The sequence below is a fragment of the Rattus rattus genome, chromosome 6 (genome assembly GCF_011064425.1).
Source record: "Rattus rattus isolate New Zealand chromosome 6, Rrattus_CSIRO_v1, whole genome shotgun sequence".
Lineage (NCBI taxonomy): Eukaryota > Metazoa > Chordata > Mammalia > Rodentia > Muridae > Rattus > Rattus rattus.
Window position 1 is genome coordinate 136,345,839 of NC_046159.1, and position 18,461 is coordinate 136,364,299.

General features: G+C 45.0%; 1 protein-coding gene across 1 annotated transcript in view; it reads left to right on the forward strand.

The window, feature by feature from the left end:
• Positions 1 to 18,461, forward strand: part of Akap9 (A-kinase anchoring protein 9) — a 134,581-nt gene that overhangs the window by 110,411 nt on the left and 5,709 nt on the right. The window contains exons 37-46 of the mRNA XM_032907010.1: positions 727 to 871; positions 2,564 to 2,783; positions 3,432 to 3,582; positions 8,322 to 8,990; positions 9,450 to 9,652; positions 10,087 to 10,192; positions 11,567 to 11,749; positions 12,559 to 12,759; positions 13,911 to 14,143; positions 16,077 to 16,162. Coding sequence (XP_032762901.1) covers positions 727 to 871; positions 2,564 to 2,783; positions 3,432 to 3,582; positions 8,322 to 8,990; positions 9,450 to 9,652; positions 10,087 to 10,192; positions 11,567 to 11,749; positions 12,559 to 12,759; positions 13,911 to 14,143; positions 16,077 to 16,162 — 2,197 coding nt within the window. The remainder of the gene's footprint in view (positions 1 to 726; positions 872 to 2,563; positions 2,784 to 3,431; positions 3,583 to 8,321; positions 8,991 to 9,449; positions 9,653 to 10,086; positions 10,193 to 11,566; positions 11,750 to 12,558; positions 12,760 to 13,910; positions 14,144 to 16,076; positions 16,163 to 18,461) is intronic.

Sequence of the window (18,461 nt, forward strand, 5' to 3'; positions counted from 1 at the left end):
GCATATACAAATGAATGACTTTTAAAATTTAAATAAGCCTATAGTTCAGATAACACTATCAGCTTCCTTTTACCAGTGTGCTGTTTCCACTTGTGTAGGACATTATTGTGGGAGGAAGCTAGCTGAGAGGATACAAGAGCTTTGGCTCAAATTAATACAAAGTAAGGATTGGGAGTGTGTGTTTTGTTTTAATTGACTGTAGGACAAATTTGCCTGTGCTCTGCAGAAGTTTCAAGGTCCCAAAAGACTTATTAGTACTACCTTCAATTTCCTATAGGGGACAGTGGGCGAAATTTAAATTCACGTTAGATAATGTTAACTGCTGTTAATGATAATCCTGTGCCTGTGTAGTCTGTCCTGCGCCAGAGACGGCCCAGCAGGCGATGCACCTCAGCTCCATCACGTGGACCTCCATCGTGGGAGCAGAGAACCGTCTCACAGATGGTCCTTTGCCACACGCCCACTGTGGAGCACATGCACGCACACAGACACACATAGCAAGTAAAGAAACAATAAAACAAGAACCTTCCTATTTCTAGCAAATGCACAGCAATATTTAGAAATAAAAGTCCATCTGTCTGCAACAAACCTTCACAGACTTTTTTGGACAAGAAAAATTGTGAAAAAATTTTAATGAAAAATGTAGCATGTGTGCTCCATTCTTTGTCATTCAGACTTCCTGGTCATTAATTCCATTATTTAATTTTTCATTGACCGTTATGACAGGGCATTGAATATCAAACAGCAATGGACTGTCTCCAAAAAGCAGATAGGAGGAGCTTACTGACTGAAATAGAAGATCTGCGTGCTCAAATTAATGGCAGGAAAATAACTCTGGAAAGAGAACAAGAAATTGAGAAACCCAGCCAAGGTGTGTGCATTCCAGGCTCTCTTGATCCCGTAGCTGGAAGTGTTGGCTGTGTTGCATTTCCGCTCAGGCCCCTTCCCGTCTCATTCTCACCACACGAAAGAGATTGTTACTATTAGGGTTAGTGGTTGTCAAGTTGGTTTTAAATAGCTATATTTAATTTAAGGCAGGTATTCCATCGATATGGTTCAGTTCATTGGGTTTATTTTCTTCATTGAGAAAAGTCCTTGGCCCTCCTAAGATGTCTGTCTAAAATAAAAGGGAATCCACAATAAAAGGAGCTGTTTATTTTTAATCTTTTGTTTACAAAATTGTAATGTGTAGCATCCATACAGTGACTTACAAACTTCAGATACACACTATACCAAATTATAAAATGAGTATCAATCTGTGTGTATCTTGTGCCTTGTTTCCTCACCTCATATGATATTCTTGCAAGTTTCTGCAGATATCTCCATGTTAGCTTTTGTTGCTGTGGAGATTTCTCTCAGCTGTGAGCTGTTGGAGTTGGAGCAGCTAAGACACTTCCTCTAGAGAATCTGATACACATGGACATCAGTGTTTCCAGCTTCCAAGGAAGGGAATCCCTGGGTCATGGGATGTGTAACTTCAAGTTTATTGGAGAGAGCCAAACAGACTTATTTTTGAGAGGGTGTCATATATCCCAGCTGGACTCGAGCTTTATGTAGCCAAGGATGATCGTCAGCTCCTGGTCCTCCTGTCCACCTTTCCAAGAGCGAGGGTGGCCGGTGTGCACTGCCATGCCGGGCCCAAACTATTTGGGAAAGTGATCATACCAGTGTGGTATTCACTAATGGGGTTCAGTGTTCTGTTGCTTACGTTTTGCCAACAGCTGCTCTTGTCAGACATGCTGCCCTTCTGTGTGTACTGTGCATGTGGGAGTGTTTTAATTAAACGTAGATGGGATGATTTATCCCCCTTTCTCATCACCAGCTGCATTTTACATCTGTGTGTCTTTAGGGGTACTTTTCCTACATTCCAGTAGGGTGTGTTTTAATTGAGCTACTCACAGAGGAGTGTTCATCATGTGTGCTGAGGACACGTGTTCATCATGTGTGCTGAGGACACTTGCTACGTCTTTGGTAATTGAGTTTCAGCACTAGTTTGAAGTCACCACATAGGTTCTGATTTGTAATCGAAAAAGCTGAATCAGAGCTGGGTGTGCTGACTCGCATCTGTGGTCCCGGGATTTAGGACACCAAAGCAGGAGGGTTGCTGAGAATTTCAGACTAGTCTGTCAGGGTTACAGGGAAAAACCCCGTCTGAAAGAAAACAGTAATAATTGGATCTTATAGTCATTGTCCCATGGGTGACTCCTTTAAGTCTTGAGTGTGGCTATCAGAAATTATTGGGAATTTTCAGTGTGAATGGTTGTCATTCCACATATACAAATATGCAAGCTCCTGTCTACAATATCTTATGCACATCTAAAGTTGCTGCATCTATTAATACATTGTTACATTTTTGTCCCTCCCTTGTGTTTTTAGTTCTGAAGCATTTGCCCCTAGCACACTGAGACAAGCAGCACTATACAGAGTATCCGTCTGGGGACCTGGGAGCATGGGATGATGTCTTTGTAGTAATCACCTGAATTATAAATGAGTTCTTAGGATAAAATGCTAATTACAAGCGAGCTGCCAAGCTATCTTTAACTCCAGTCTGGCTTCCTTGCAGAGCTCCTGGACTGTAATCTGCAGCAGAAGCAGTCCCACGTGCTGGAAATGCAACTGGAACTCGGCAGCCTGAGAGACAGAGCAGCCGAGCTGCAGGAACAGCTGAGTTCGGAAAAGATGGTGGTTGCGGAACTAAAAAACGAACTTGCACAGGCAAAACTGGAATTGGGAACAACACTCAAGGCCCAGCATAAGCGCTTAAAGGAGTTGGAAGCATTCAGGTGTGCGGAGCTGCTTTAGGTTAGGGTCAGCGGGGGACGTGTTCTGCTTTGTCATAACCGCCATGCAGATAGCACAGGAAGTTAAATAGCAGAAGGATGGCTGCAGCGGAAACCTGATGTTCCCACATTTAAAATGTGATCGTTTCAGCTGACCCTCTGCTTTGATAACCCTGTGCTATGACTTCTATTCCAGTCTACACTTATTAGATATAATTTTGGCCTCTATCTTACCACCGACTAGTTTAACTGATGCTTAATCTCGGGCTTTAGTGGACTAGTGTCTGCCAAGTATGGGAATCAAGAATGCGTAAGAATAAGGATAGATTTCTGATGTGAATACTGAGGTACTCTGCCTCCCAGAGGCATGCTGCAAGTACACACATTTTTATTGTGGGCATTGGTTTCACACACACAAATTCACCTGATTTCTCTGTACAATAAAAGACAAAAAAATAGTTAATTAGTATTCTCTTTCTGGGATAGAATTATACTGTTAGAGACAGTAGTTCGTCTGAAGTAGACCAGTCTAGAAGCCTTGGCGACATACAATAGCTAGTTTATCAGATACCTCTGCGTTGGAAAACAAGTTCCTTTTTATGACAACCTCGTTCATCAAGATAATGTCACATTCATGTCTCTCCCACTTAGGTCAGAAATTAAAGAGAAGACCGATGAAATTCATTTCCTTAGTGATACATTAGCAAGGGAACAGAAGAAGTCACTAGAGCTGCAGTGGGCTTTGGAAAAAGAAAAGGCCAAGTCAGGACACCACGAGGAATGGGAAAAAGAAGAACTTGAGGTACTGTCCCTATGTGTTCTGAGAATCCTGTTGTAAGGCTTTCTCTACCTTGTTGTCAGCCCACTCTCCTCTAAAATGTGTGCACTGTTGGCTCTGTGTTGAATACTGTCTGAAAATTATCTAGGCCATAGTAGATGGAAGAGTTCACGCTGAAATACTGTGTTCCTTCCCTAAAATTATTCCCTCCGTGGCACCAGGATTGCAAGGCCCCCTCCTCAGCAGCTGCGTGCTTTGCAATACACAGATCTTCTCTCTGCCTTTACCTTCTCCTTGTGAGCCTGTGAGGTTTCCACAGGCTTGCCGTTGTCTGCGTGCAGTCCCCTGGGACATGCTCCTCTTTACCTGCTGTTCTGATTGATACCTTGTGTGAGGGTACTTTTAAAATCTGAGGGTCACTGTGTCTGGATTTGACCTGTTCTCTGTAGTTTGTTGTCTTCTTTTCCCTTTCCACCTCCTCAGATCCCCCCGCCCCCATTCTGCCTACAGCCACAGGTATTTATGGAGACACTGACCAGTGCTGGGTTTCTCCAAGCAGTCTGGACCGTCTGGACCTTGTCTTGTTTCCACGGTGTCCGTGTTAAACTCAGGACGTCTCATAGGCTAGGCAGGCACTGTACCACCTGAGTATAGCTCCAGGCTACCTTTTCCCACAGTCTCACCGGAAACAGGTTCCTGATTCTCCCGCCTCAACCTCCGTAGCGGTCGAGATTACACACATACGCCACCAAGCCAACACTTTTTTGTTTTGTTTTTTTATTTTTTAAGTTTCATTTATTTTTATTTTAGTATTTCACCTGCTGTGTATCTGTACACCTCATGTGTGCATGAATCAAAAGAGGAGGCAGGGCGTGGCACTGGATGCCCTGGAACGGGACTTACAGCCATTGGTGAATGCTGCACTCGAACCCAGGCTGCCTGGGAGAGCAGCCGGTATTCCTAACCAGTGAGACATCTCTCCAGCCAGCCTAGCAATGGTTTTAATAATTGTATGCATAGAGCAAAGTTTGCTCCTTGTGCACATCTGGCCATCTTGTATCAGGGTCCTTCTTTTGAAAAAACTGAGACAGGACGTATCACCTCCAACCAGGAGTCTGTCACATCACACTGCAGAAGCAAGGATTGTCATAAATTTGCAGCCAAATCTTGCTATTGTTTGTACACTTCTTCAACCCTTATTTTTTAAATAAGAGATTTCATTATGATATCTCATACATGTATCATTCTTTTTCTTCTTTTTATGTTAATTTATTTACTTTCCATCTTGATCACAGCTTCCTCTCCCTCCTCTCCCATTCCTTCCCTCTCACCTCAGAAGAAGGGAGGCCTCTCATGGATATCAGCCAGCCTTGCCATATCAAGTTGCAGTGAGACTAGGTGCATCTCCTCCCATTGAGGTTAGGCAAGGCAGCCCAGTTAGGGATCCAAAGGTAGGGAACATAGTTGGAGACAGCCCCTCTTCCTATTAGGAGTCCCACAAGAGGATCAGGCTGCACATGGGTCCCAGATCCTTCCATGCATGCTCTCTGGTTGGTAGTTTATTCTCTGTGAGCCCCTCCAGGCCCAGGTTAGTTGATTCCTTAGGTTTTCTTATGATGTCCTTGACCCCTCTGGCTCCTTCCTCCTCCTCTTCCGCAGGATTCCCCAAGCTCCACTTAATGTTTGGCTGTGGGTCTCTGTATCTGTTTCAGGCTGCTGGGCAAAGCCTCTCAGATGAGTTATGCTAGGCTCCTGTCTGCTAGATTACAGCTGAAGACCATTACTGTGTCAGGGGTGCCCTCCCACTCATGGCCTGGGTCTCAAGCTGGGACACTCATTGGTTGACCCTTCCCTAAATTTCTGTCCCATCGTTACCCCTGCATATCTTGTAGGCAGGGTAAACTGTGGGTGGAATATTTTGTGGTTGGGTTGGTGTCACAGTCCCTCATTGGATGTCTTGCCTGGTTCCAGGAGATGGCTGTTTCAAGTTCCATATCTCCCATTTCTAGAAGTCTTAGCTAGGGTCACCCTCACAGATCCCTGGGAGTTTCCATTGCCCTAGGTTTCTCGCTTTTCCTACTGATGCCCCTCTGACTCTCACTGACTACAGTTCTCTCCCTGTACTCTCCCCCTCTGTCCTCCTACTTGATCCCTCCTGCTCCACTCCTTACCCCCTCCCCACCCAGTTCTCTTCCTTCAAACACTGATAATGTCTATTCTATTTCACCCTTCTTAGTGAGATTCAAACATCCCTCCTTATTACTTAGCTTTCTTGAGTCTATGGATTATAGCATGGTTATTCTGTACTTGTGGCTAATGTCCGCTTACATACCATGCATGTCCTTTGGGGTTTGGGTTAACTCACCTGGGATCATATTTTCTAGTTCCATCCATTGCCTACAAATTTCGTGATGCCATTGTTTTTGAGAGCTAAGTAATATTCCATTGTGTAAATGAATGACATTTTCTTTACTCTTCAGTTTGAAGGACATCTAGGTTGTTCCCAATATCTCACTCTTATGAGTAAAGCTGTTATAAACATAATTTAGCAAGGCTCCTTGTAGTATGGGGGAGCATCTTTTGGGTGTATGCCCAGGAGTGAGTATAGCTGAGTCTTGGGGTAGAACTATTCTCAATTTTCTGAGGAACCTCCAGACTGATTTCCAGAGTAGTTGTACCAGCTTGCACTCCCCCTAGCAATGGGGGAGTGTTCCTCTTTCTCCACATCTGCTCTCACTTTCCTTTTTGTTCTTAGCTATTCTAACGAGTGTGAGGTGGAACCTCAGAGTCTTTTGATTTGCATTTCCCTGATGACTAAGGATGTTGAGCATTTCTTTAGCTGCTTCTCTTACATTAGAGATTCCTCTGTTGAGAATTCTCTGTTTAGATTTGTACCCATTTTTTTCAACTGGATTATTTGGTCTGTTGATGTCTAGTTTCTTGTTTTCTTTATATATTTTGGATATTAACCTTCTGTCAGATGTAGGGTTAGTGAAGATCTTTTTCCCAATCTGTAAGCTGCTGTTTTGTCCCTTTGATGGTGTCTTTTCCTTTACAGAAGCTTTTCAGTTTTATAAGATCCTATTTATCAATTGTTGATCTGAGCCATTGGTATACTGTTAAGAAGATTGTCTCCTGTGCCAATGTGTTTGAAGCTATTCCCTCTTGAGATTTAGATTTATCTCTTCTATGAGATTTAGTGTCCAATTTTATGTTGAGGTCTTAGATTCACTTGGACTTGAGCTTTGTGCAGATGATAGATATGGATCTATTTGCATTCTTAAAGTCTTGGAGCAATCAGGTACATGAGACATATACCTAAACACAATAAAGGCAGGATACAGAAAGCTGATGGCCAACTTCAAATTAAATGGAGAGAAACTTAAAGCAACAAGACAAGCCTGTTCACTCTCTCCATATCTGTTCAATACAGTACTTGATGTTTTAGCTAGAGCCATAAGACAACTAAAGGAGATCACGGTGATACAAATTGGAAAGGAAAAAGTCAAAGTATCCCTATATTATATGTGTAAATGACCCCAAAAATTCTACTAGGGAACTCCTACAGCTGATAAATACCTTCAGTGATGTCGCTGGATAACAAATGAACTGAAAAAGAAAATCAGTAGCTGTCCTATATACAAATGATAAACAGGCTGAAAAAAAATAGGGAAATGACACCCTTCACAATAGCCACAAATAATATAAAATATCTTGGTATAACTCTAACCAAGCAAGTGAAAGCCCCGTGTGACAAGAACTTCACGTCTCTGAAGAAAGAGATCGAGGGAGTTTCAGAAGATGGAAAGATCTCCCATGCTCAATGATCAGTAGGATTACCATAATAAAAATGGCCATCTTACAAAAAGTAGTCTACAGATTCAGTGCAATTCCCATCAAAATTCCAGCGCAATTCTTTACAGACCTTGAAAGAGCAATTCTCAATTTAATATAGAAAAACCCAGGATAGCTAAAACAATCCTGTACGATAAAAGAACTTCTGGAGGTATCACCAGGCCTGATTTAAAGCTCTACTACAGAGCTATAGTAATAAAACCCGCATGGAATTGGTATAAAACAGACAGCTTGATCAGTGGAATTGCAGACCCAGAGGTAAACCCATACACCTATGGACACCTGAGCTCTGGCAAAGAAGTCAAAACTGTGCAGTGGACAAAGGGAAGCATCTCCAGCAGGTGTCGGTGTAAGGCGTGTGTAAGGCGTGTGTAAGGCGTGTCCTTCTCTGCTCTGCTTCATTCCCCATCCTCATTGGCTGCTCATGCTCCCAGGCCATCCTGCAGCCATTCCTTTCCTCCCCACGAGTGCCCTTGTGCTTTAAGTTCATGGTCACTCCATGACCTCTTCCCTCTCTAAAGATGGCTTCCTCCCCTAGGCCGTGATTCTTCTTTGCTTATCGTGACACTGTGGAACATTACTTTCTTGTGTCTTTGTATATAAGTTCTTACATTTTTTAAATATATTCCATTAACATATTGAAAAGGTAGCATAAGAACACTTATATTTTGAAGATTGTCATTTGGAGAAACGTTCTCTGCTTTATATTTAGCCAGAGAAGATTGTGTCTATATCCTTGATGCAAGCAAGCCATCTGGCTATCTAAATAATTGCCACTTTCTACTGAGTAACAATTCCATCTTCAGTTACCAATGCTTCCATGCTGCTGTTACCACAGTTGTGCTCCTACTCTTTAATGGTATTTTTAATATTAATGTGTTCATCTTAAATTACATTTTCACTTTAAGGATCTGAAATTTTCACTCGAAGATCAAAAACAGAAAAATACACAGTTAAACCTCCTTTTGGAACAACAGAAGCAGCTACTAAATGAATCTCAACAGAAAATGGAGTCACAGAAAATGTTGCACGATGCCCAGTTATCAGAAGAGCAAGGCCGCAACTTAGGGCTTCAGGCTCTACTGGAGTCAGAGCAAGTCAGGATCCAGGAGATGAAGAGCACCCTGGACAAGGAGCGGGAGCTGTATGCCCAGCTGCAGAACCGTGATGATGGCGGGCAGCCCCCGCCAGCCCTGCCTTCTGAGGACCTACTTAAAGAGCTACAGAAACAACTGGAGGAAAAACACAGCCGCATAGTAGAACTCTTAAGTGAAACAGAAAAATACAAACTAGATTCCTTGCAAACAAGGCAACAGATGGAAAAGGACAGACAGGTTCACCAGAAGACACTGCAGACAGAACAGGAGGCAAACACCCAGGGCCAAAAGAAAATGCAGGAGCTGCAGTCCAAAGTGGAGGAGCTGCAGCGCCAGCTGCAGGAGAAAAGACAGCAGGTATATAAGCTAGACCTGGAGGGGAAGCGACTGCAGGGGATCATGCAGGAATTCCAAAAGCAGGAGCTGGAACCCGAGGAAAAACGGGGAAGCAGAGGACTTGTGTATCAGAATCTTAATGAGGTAATTTCTTGTTTCCTTTACAATGTTTATGAGGTGGTATTAAATTTTGTTTCCTTTACAGTATTTCTGAGGCAGCGGGTTAGATCTGCAGGCCTGGTTTAGTCTTAAACCCATGTCGAGGAGAGAACCAATTCCACAAAGCTGTCCTCTGCCACCCAGGTGCACCCTGTGGCACAGCTGCACCGCTCGCTGCACTCACATATTTATGCACACAGACAATAAGTTTTTTTTTTTTAAGTTATGAGTAGTTTTAATATTTTTAAACACCCTTAATATTTTAAAATATTTTTAAACTTCAAATACTGTTATTGAGTTACTTAAATAATTATGTTCAAATCATCCCAAAATGGTGTCTGTAGAACTTTATCTGGAGTGTGGGTGGTCGTTTTGTTCCCTAGAGAAAGAAAACGAAATGCTGCTCACTCGGGAGTGTTTTCTTTCTCTGTTTGAAATTATCAGCCCGCCAGCTGGACCTTCACTGACGACCGGACTAGAAATTGGGTTCTTCAACAGAAGATGGGAGAGACCAAGGACACGAACTTCACGAAGTTGATTGAAATAAATGGAGAACTTGACCATAGTCATGACCTGGAAGTGATCAGACAGACACTTCAGCATGTGGCTTCAAAGCTGCAGCATGTGGCACAGAAAGCCTGCAACAGGTTAGACCTCCTCCTGTGCGGTACAGTGACACACATGACAGTGACCAAGAGCGACAGAACGTTGATTTTGGTTTTGTTTTGTTGAGTCGAGGTCTTACTGTGTAGTCCTGAGTGGCCTAGAGTTCACTCTGTAGACCAGGATGGCCTCAGACATGCAGAGAAATCTGCCTGACTCTGCTTCCCAGGAGTAAAAACCGCACATGCGTACTGAAGAAGAGATGTTTTAAAGATACTGTGCGCCCACATTAGATGGTATTCTGTAGCAGAAATTACCTATGTGAAAACAGCTAAACTAACATCGGAACCAGGAAAGTCAGGTGAAGGGGACCTCTAGCTGCTAGTGTGTGTTAGTCAGCAAGATCAGTCCCAAGCCTAAGCGTGCGTTAGGAAGTGTCGTTGAGAGGTCTGTTTTCAATTTTGTCTTTTCCTTAAAGGCTACAGTTTGAAACAGCAAGTGATGATGCATTTATCTGGATTCAGGAGAATATCGATGGAATTATTTTGCAACTACAGAAACTGACTGGCCAGCCAGGCGATGAGGTAAGACTTTTAAACATTCCTTGTAGAGAGAACAAAGATCAAATACATTACGAACTGTTTGAAGATTAGCAGACTGTTTTGTAAGAGTTTTGATTGCTTTTGTTTGTTTTTTATTTGAAATACAGTGCTTCGCTACCCCAAGCAGGTGTTGAGAGTTGAGGGGAGGCACATTCATTATTGTTGCTGTATACTTAGCCTCTTAGTCACAGTCACGGCTCCCTGAGAGCGTAACCTGGCTTCCCTGTCCGACCTCCCATGAGCTTACAGTCCTGCCCTTGTCTTCCCTCACAGGTGACTGCTCTGTGGAGCTTTTCACTCCCTCTTCGTGACTTTGCACATTTGACACTTTTTTTTTTTTTTTTGGCTTTTTTATCTTTTTGACTACTTGAGACAGGGTCTCTCTGTGTGGCCCTGGATGTCCTAGAACTGGCTGTGTAGACCAGGTTGCCTTCAGCCTGGCTGTGTGGCCTCTGCCTCCTGAGAGTTGGGAGTAAAAGCGTGCTTCACTTTCTTAAGTCCTGTTTTCCTTGCCTTCTGTGTTTCTGCTCTCACACAACCTGCTGTCAGTCAGGCCTGCCCATCCTTCCTCTTGCTTCTGTAGTCTTGCTTCTCTCCTAACTCCAACTGTGAAACCTGTTTCTTGGCCTTGGTGAGCACCTGCTGTGTCCCAGGTGCTGCCTGAGGTCCTGGGGATTCCGTGAACAAAGCCACCAGAGTCTTGCCCTTGTGTAGTTGCTGTCCACTGTAGCCCCATGACCAGCATCCTTGGAGGAAACTCTCCCACATACATCGAGTCTGAACATTGTCTTTTCTTCCCTCTTCCTCCCTCTCTCATTCCCTTTTTGGTTGCGATGTCACCTGAGCTTGGGAAGCTGGCCGTCACCACAGACCGTGTTCCTTTCCCCTTCCTGTGTATGAGCAGCCACACACTGTGTGGATGTCCATTCGTGTGCCATTTACTCTGTCCCAGCCTCAGTATTCCCTGTGTAAACCGTTACAACTTTCTGACCGACCTGCTAGGTGCAGTGGTCAAGTCTCTGTCCTTAAGCTGCTCTCCCTCACGCACTGCTGCCAGAGGAATGTTTGTAAACATGTCACTTTTGTTTGTGGTGGCACCTCCTAAAGTCCCCTTGGCTCTCCGTTGCTGTGCTTAGGTCTGACATTATGACACGCAGCAACGTTTAGCCTGACGAAGTGCTGCTACTTCTTCAGCACTCTCCTGCCTGAGCCTCTGTCTGCTTCCTGTGCCCTCCCCAGCCGCTCTCTGTTACCAAGCACCAGTTCTTGAATCTGTGTCAGCACCTGCTAGCTTTTACGGGAGCTACTCATGTCCATGTGTGTCTGTCTATATAACTTGTGTCATTGTTTTTCCAGCACAGCTTAGCACCCCCCAGTTCTTCTTGCGGCTCCTTAACGGAAAGCCTAATGAGACAAAATACTGAGCTAACAAGACTTATCAACCAACTGACGGAAGAAAAGAACACCTTAAGGAGCATAGTGGTGAAGCTGGAGGAGCTCAACAGGTGTCACTGGCACACGGGAGCCGGCAGAGACTGTGTACGTCTGCGTGTAGAAGTAATTCAGAGTCAGGGGCGTCTCTCCAGTTTTACTTTTAACCATAGTCTAAAGATATCATATATGAATCTTATTGGGATGCGTAGGAAATATATATGATGACAATAATAGTAAAAATACCAGTGATTGGGGGAGGTCTCTCTACCACACTCAATCAAGTCTAAAATATAAACGTGTGTGTTGCCTGAATGCAGATACATTGAAGAAATGGTCAAAAGATAGTGATTATTGTTCTCTTTAGATTCTAGTTACTAAGTTTATGACCAAGTGAAAGATGATGTCAGTCTGAGCATGGCGATACATACCTTTAATCCCAGCACTAGGTGCAAAGGTAGACGATCTCTGAATTCAAAGCTAATCTGGTCTGCGTTACCAAGTCTCTAACTAGCAAGGGTATAGTGTTCCTTCACCTGTGAGAGCCTGCCTTTTTTTTTTTTTTTTTTTTTTTTAAAAAAGGACTTATATATTTCAAACTAATAAGGTAGTCTCTGAATTTAAATTTGTTTTTAAAGCTACAAAGAAAAGAGCTATTCTCTGTATTTACCCTTATATTTTAAGGTAGAAAAGATTGGCAAAACAACTTCATAGTTAAGTAAGTAGCTTATTCATGTGGCCACCCTGAGAGCCACCCCCTCTCGTCCATCCAGTCTCAGTGGTGTGTAAGATTGAGCACTTAGACCCAGACGGCGTGATTGTAGCTGTGAGCTTGCTTCCCTGTGGGGTTGGGTAATCCATCGTGCTTTAATTCAGTCATCTTCTTGAAAATGATCTGAGATGCCATGTCTCCGCAGTGTTCTAGGTTTTCATTTATTGATCCCGCTGACATCGAAGCCATAATTGCTTCAGAAAAGGAAGTCTGGAACAGAGAAAAGCTATCTCTTCAGAAAGCGTTGAAAAGGGCAGAGGCGAAGGTGTATAAACTGAAAGCTGAATTGCGCAATGACGCTTTGCTGCGCAGCCTGAGCCCTGACTCTGAGCATGCCGCCCTGCAGGTAGGCAGCGTCTTCATGCTCACGAGTCCTTCCTGCTGACCAAAGGGGACAGACCACGGATCGTAGGTCCTCGCTTAGGCTGTCCCTGGGCACCTTTTTCAGTCTGCCATAATTACAGTGTCGCTGCCTGTAGAGAGCCATTCCCAGAACTGGAGCACGCTCAGCCCTGCTTTTCTGGCTGTCAGCAGTGTGGCCCTACCTCCTGGACTCTCATCCTCAATAGACAACCCAAAGTCTTCTCTTTTAACTCCTAAGCAAAGCACCCTGACCGTCCATGGAAGGGCTTCGTGCCCTGTGCGAGGCCTGTAATGCTGAGAATGAATGCCATAGTAAAGCTGCCTCGACCAGTTAACCTAAGCCACAGTGGAGAGGAAGACAAGGCCCTGGAGTAGTCAGTCCAACTACAGGGTGGACACAGAGACAGAAAACAACTATGGGGTGGACACAGAGGGACAGACAGACAACTATGGGGTGGACACAGGGACAGACAGACAACTGTGGGGTGAACACAGAGGGACAGACAGACAACTATGGGGTGGACACAGAGGGACAGACAGACAACTATGGGGTGGACACAGAGGGACAGACAGACAACTATGGGGTGGACACAGAGGGACAGACAGACAGCTATGGGATGGCACAGAGGGACAGACAACTGTGGGGTAGATACAGAGGGACAGACAAACACTATGTAGTGGACACAGAGGGACAGACAAACACTATGTAGTGGATACAGAGGGACAGACAAACACTATGGGGTAGACACAGCAGGACAGACAACCATGGGGTGGACACGGAGGGACAGACAACAACTATGGAGTGGACACAGAGGGACAGAGAAAATTTTATTTAACAAGTTAAATGGATGAGTGACTAATGAAAAAAAATAAAGTTGATATTTTAAAAACATATATGACAAAAGTATTTGCCACAAATGTGATTAAAAGGGCTAACTCCCACATCAGTACAAACACAGCTCTGATTCACAAGTGTGCTTCAAGGCTGCTTCTCTCTCTGTCAGCGTGTCTGTCACAGAAGACCCCAGCCTGGCACGCGGACTGACACTTTCTTTTTACCTCTAGGTAGTCTTCCTCTGTAGAGCAACTCGAATAATTTCTCACTGATGTCTTTGTTCTTCTCTTTAAATACAGAAAATTTATAACAAATACCTGAGAGCTTCAAGTTTCCGGAAGGCTCTCATATATCAGAAAAAATACCTCCTGCTGCTCCTGGGGGGCTTCCAGGAGTGTGAGGACGCCACCCTGGGGGTTCTGGCCCGAATGGGGGGACACCCAGCCTTGAAAGATCCCAAGACAATCAGCAGCCACCCGAAGGGGTTCACCCGGTTCCGCTCTGCCGTCAGAGTGTCTATTGCCATCTCAAGGTAAAGTCTTGAAGAAAACCATTTTGATCATAAGCCCGCAAGGAAGATAAGTGTGATGCAGACACTTTAGAACTGTACACTGGTGGTTTCTCTCCAGGTATTCACCCTGTCGGCACAATCTCTGCTCTGTGTAAACCCAGTCCCAGTCCACATTGTCCTTCCAAAAAAAAAAAAAAAAAAAAATCCAAATAAACTTAGCTTTGAACGCATAGGCTATGCAGGAGAAAGGGTCAGGGATGGGACGCTCCAGTGTTCCCATCTCCTCCCTAGCAGTTCAGCCGGGCACTTAGCATTGGTCCTGCTGCTGACTGCAGAGTGAGGACCCAGCGGTGCCCCTCCTGCCTGCTTGGGCTGTGTTTCTCCATCCCCTTTGTCTCCACACAACCTGAGTGTAAAAGAAAGTTTGATTTTTAAGAAGTCGTGCCAGTCGGCTAACATTTGGTCCCTCTTCAGAGTTTGGCTGTTTCTCCTCCTCTTTCCCTTCTTTTTTAAACTTTTACTTTGCATGGACTGTGCTGTGCCCGGGTGTATGTCTGTGTACATGGGTGCCTGGAGCCTGTGGAGGCCAGGAGAGGGTGTCAGGTCTCCCAGGTCCACAGCTGCAGGTTGTCATGAGCTACCAAGTAGGTTCTGAGACTCAAACGAGGCTCACCCGGGAGAGCAGCCACTGCTTTCACCTCTGCACCCTCTCCAGCCCCTACTTGGTAATAGGTGCACAGCTTCTGGTCAAATACCTGTGCCGTACTTACCAAAGAAAACTAAACGGAAAGCTACTGTCAAGAAATTCAGTTCCCAGATGAGGCAGGTGGAGGTGACAAGCTGAGGCAGCTAGGCAGGAGATCATCCTCCCTTCATCCGTCCGTCCATCTGTCTGTCTGTCCGTCCATCATGGCAGCTCTACATTGGAGCCAGGGTTTATTTCACTGCTGGCCTCTGACCTGCCTCCCTCCTCCGGCCCTCACGTTAGCCTCACCGGCTCCACTGCTCCCTCCCCGCCTCGTGTGGGGTGAGGTAGGGCCGTCCCAGTGGGTGCATTAATAAACAGCGCCTGCCTTGGGCCATCTCCCTCTCCATGAGGAGAGAGCAGAGTGCACAGACCTCAGAGACACTGAGTGTCCTCAGAGGGACAGGGGTCAGCCTGGACAGCTGAGAGGTTCGGAAGGCTCCCTGCAGGAGAAAAGCTACTATCAAGCCCTCACCCCCTTCCCTCTAGGGATGGTTTGAGATGGACTCTCGTTCTGCCACTCTGGCTGTCCTGGAACTATGTAGACCAGGCTGGCCTTAAACTCACAGAGATCCGCCTGCCTCTGTCTCCTGAGTACTGGAAGTGAAAGGGGTCCCCACCATGCCTGGCTCGTCCCTCTCATGTGTGCGCTGCTATAGGCTCATGGTATTTTAACCCTCCTTAAATTGGACTCTGAAATTGCAACTGGTACTCCAAAAAGTTCCATAGCCCAGGGCAGAATGGGCAGTCAGCAAGGAGTTCAGCGCTGGTGACACACCTTCAATCTTTTTGGAACCATCACTGTTTTTGTCCCTGATCACAGGGTCTACCACTCCCCCAGTTTCCCTGGCCTCCTGTCACTGCCTGTTGAAATTTGTTCTCATATCCTCTGCCTGACCTCCTTTCTTTCCTCCTCTTTCCATTACCTTCATCCTCTCTTTGACCACTGTTTTTCTGTCCATTTTTCCCTTCATCCCATTCTGTGCCACTAATTGGAGGCATTAGCATTGGCCTCTTGGGGAGAGAAGGGAGGCCATGGCCTTGCTGTACCTGGAGAATGAACCATGAACCAGTGGAGTATGTCGTTTAGCTGAGGTGGTCCCGTGGCTGTGCTGACACGTTTGTGGTCATAATTAAATGGCATGGTTCTGTGGGGTGTACATGTTTGTATTTATGACTTTGCTTTGAGATTTCGTTTGGCTCTTTTAGAATGAAATTTTTGGTGCGGCGGTGGCAGCAAGTGACAAGTACTAGCTCCATCAATATTAACAGGGATGGCTTTGGCCTGAGTCCAGGTAAGGTTAAAAAAGGCATAATCTCTGTATATGACTCTGAGACTCATGAGCAATTGCTGTCAGATAACTAGTTAATGCTGTTGTTGTCCGAAGACAGTGAGTACAAAAACTGTAACTGTTTTGCTCTTACTCTTTGGATTTATAATCTCGTATAGCTGCTTGCGAGTTCCTCTGTCTCCTCACAGTATCTTCTCAGGCTCAGTCTGCCAGCCCAACTCACTTTCAACTGTCTCAGTTTTACCCCGCTCAATCTATTCTCTTTTCCCCTCCCCTCCCTTCCTTCACCTCCCCTCCCCTCCCCTTCCCCTCCCCTCCCTCTCCTTTCCTCTTCCTCTCCTGTCCCTCCCTCTCCTTCCCTCCACCATCCACCTCCCCTCTTCTCCCCTCCTTGTCTCTTCGGTCTCCTGGACCCTACTTCTGCCTCCTCCTCCTCCTCTCTCCAACTCCCTTCTCACTCTCTTTCTCAGTCTCTGCTAGCTTTTATATCCACCCCTGTTCTCAGAAGCCAACTGCCGCTGAAGAGCATAGGGTCACTCAAGGGCCAGGCACATAAAATATTTCATACTACATTCGCCCCCATTTATTTTAGTTGCTAATTATACAGTTTTGAAGCTGCTTCTCGGTTCTTCCCAGTTTCTTTTCCAGGGTTCTCAGGTGTATGGTGTGATCCGTCTGTAGCTCTCTCAGGAGCACATCCACAAATGAGTTAACCTAATGGGGTGCTTCTCTCTCCTGTAATTGAGCACTGCTTCGTTTACTCCTAGACTGTTCCATCTTCTACCCTCTTGTATTTTGGAGTTCCTCACTGAAGTCTTAAGCTCCGTCCCCGGCTCTGTGAACCTTTGCTTGTAGTCCTGATTGAGCTTGCAGGATGTGGTATTGAGCATGGTCTGTCTTAAAGTCCTGCTCATGGGCCTGTGCTTGCTCTGCACTGAGGACGGCCCTGTATAGCAGGAGATCAAAGTCTTGCTCGTGGGCCTGTCAGTTGCTAGGTGCTGAACGTTTCTTGTCCAGGCTTTTCTGGCTTGCCGGGGAAGGTCTGGCCCTCTTCTTTGCTCTGTCTGGTCAATGTCCACAGTTTTCAGAAGACCTCCCCTGCCCCACTCTGAGCCTTATGGGTTTGGCGGTATCCACTGCTTTTCACTTCCTAAAGTGTTTTCTATAATCCAGTGTCAGCCACTATCCTTCCTTTCACACTAATGTTCAGAAAATTTAAAGTTATCACACAGATGTTTAGTCTATTCCTGTGGGTCTTTATTCATTTTTGTTTTATAAGCATTTATTTTAATGTGCGATTAGATCTTTAAGCAATTGCTTGTCCTGCAGGATTGTGTAGTATACCTCTAATGTGCTTTATATTACAGTATACAAAGAATTGCATCCCACTGGAGACATATGCAAGGGTACTGTCAGTCTTAGTTTGTACAGGCGTCCCCATAATAGCCACTGCTTCCAGAATCAGCCTTTTCAGAAATCAGAGCAGCTGCCCCTTGAACCCTGAATATGTATCAATAGTATGGTGTACACAGTTGCCCATTGAACCCTGAATGTGTATCGATAGTATGGTGTACACAGTTGCCCACTGAACCCTGGATGTGTATCAATAGTATGGTGTACACAGTTGCCCATTGAACCCTGAATGTGTATCGATAGTATGGTGTACACAGTTGCCCACTGAACCCTGGATGTGTATCAATAGTATGGTGTACACAGTTGCCCACTGAACCCTGAATGTGTATCGATAGTATGGTGTACACAGTTGCCCATTGAACCCTGAATGTGTATCAATAGTATGGTGTACACAGTTGCCCATTGAACCCTGAATGTGTATCAATAGTATGGTGTACACAGTTGCCCATTGAACCCTGAATGTGTATCAATAGTATGGTGTACACAGTTGCCCATTGAACCCTGAATGTGTATCAATAGTATGGTGTACACAGTTGCCCATTGAACCCTGAATGTGTATCGATAGTGTGGTGTACACAGTTGCCCATTGAACCCTGAATGTGTATCGATAGTATGGTGTACAAAATTTAGTTTTCCAAATTCTGCAAAGAGAAACACATCCATCTGCCAGACTTCATTTCCTTTGGTGCCCTAGGGTGTGTGCAGTGGGTAGTGGGGTTGGTTACGCATGTCAAGTAGGACATCTCCTTATCATTTCCTTGGCTTGTCGCCGGGTGATAGGAACTTTTCTTCTTTAAACCTTTACTGCTCACTTTTTTTTTTCATGTAATTTTGACACTTCTAACACATTTCCTATTAATAATTGGTCAATTTCTTCATTTCCTTGGGC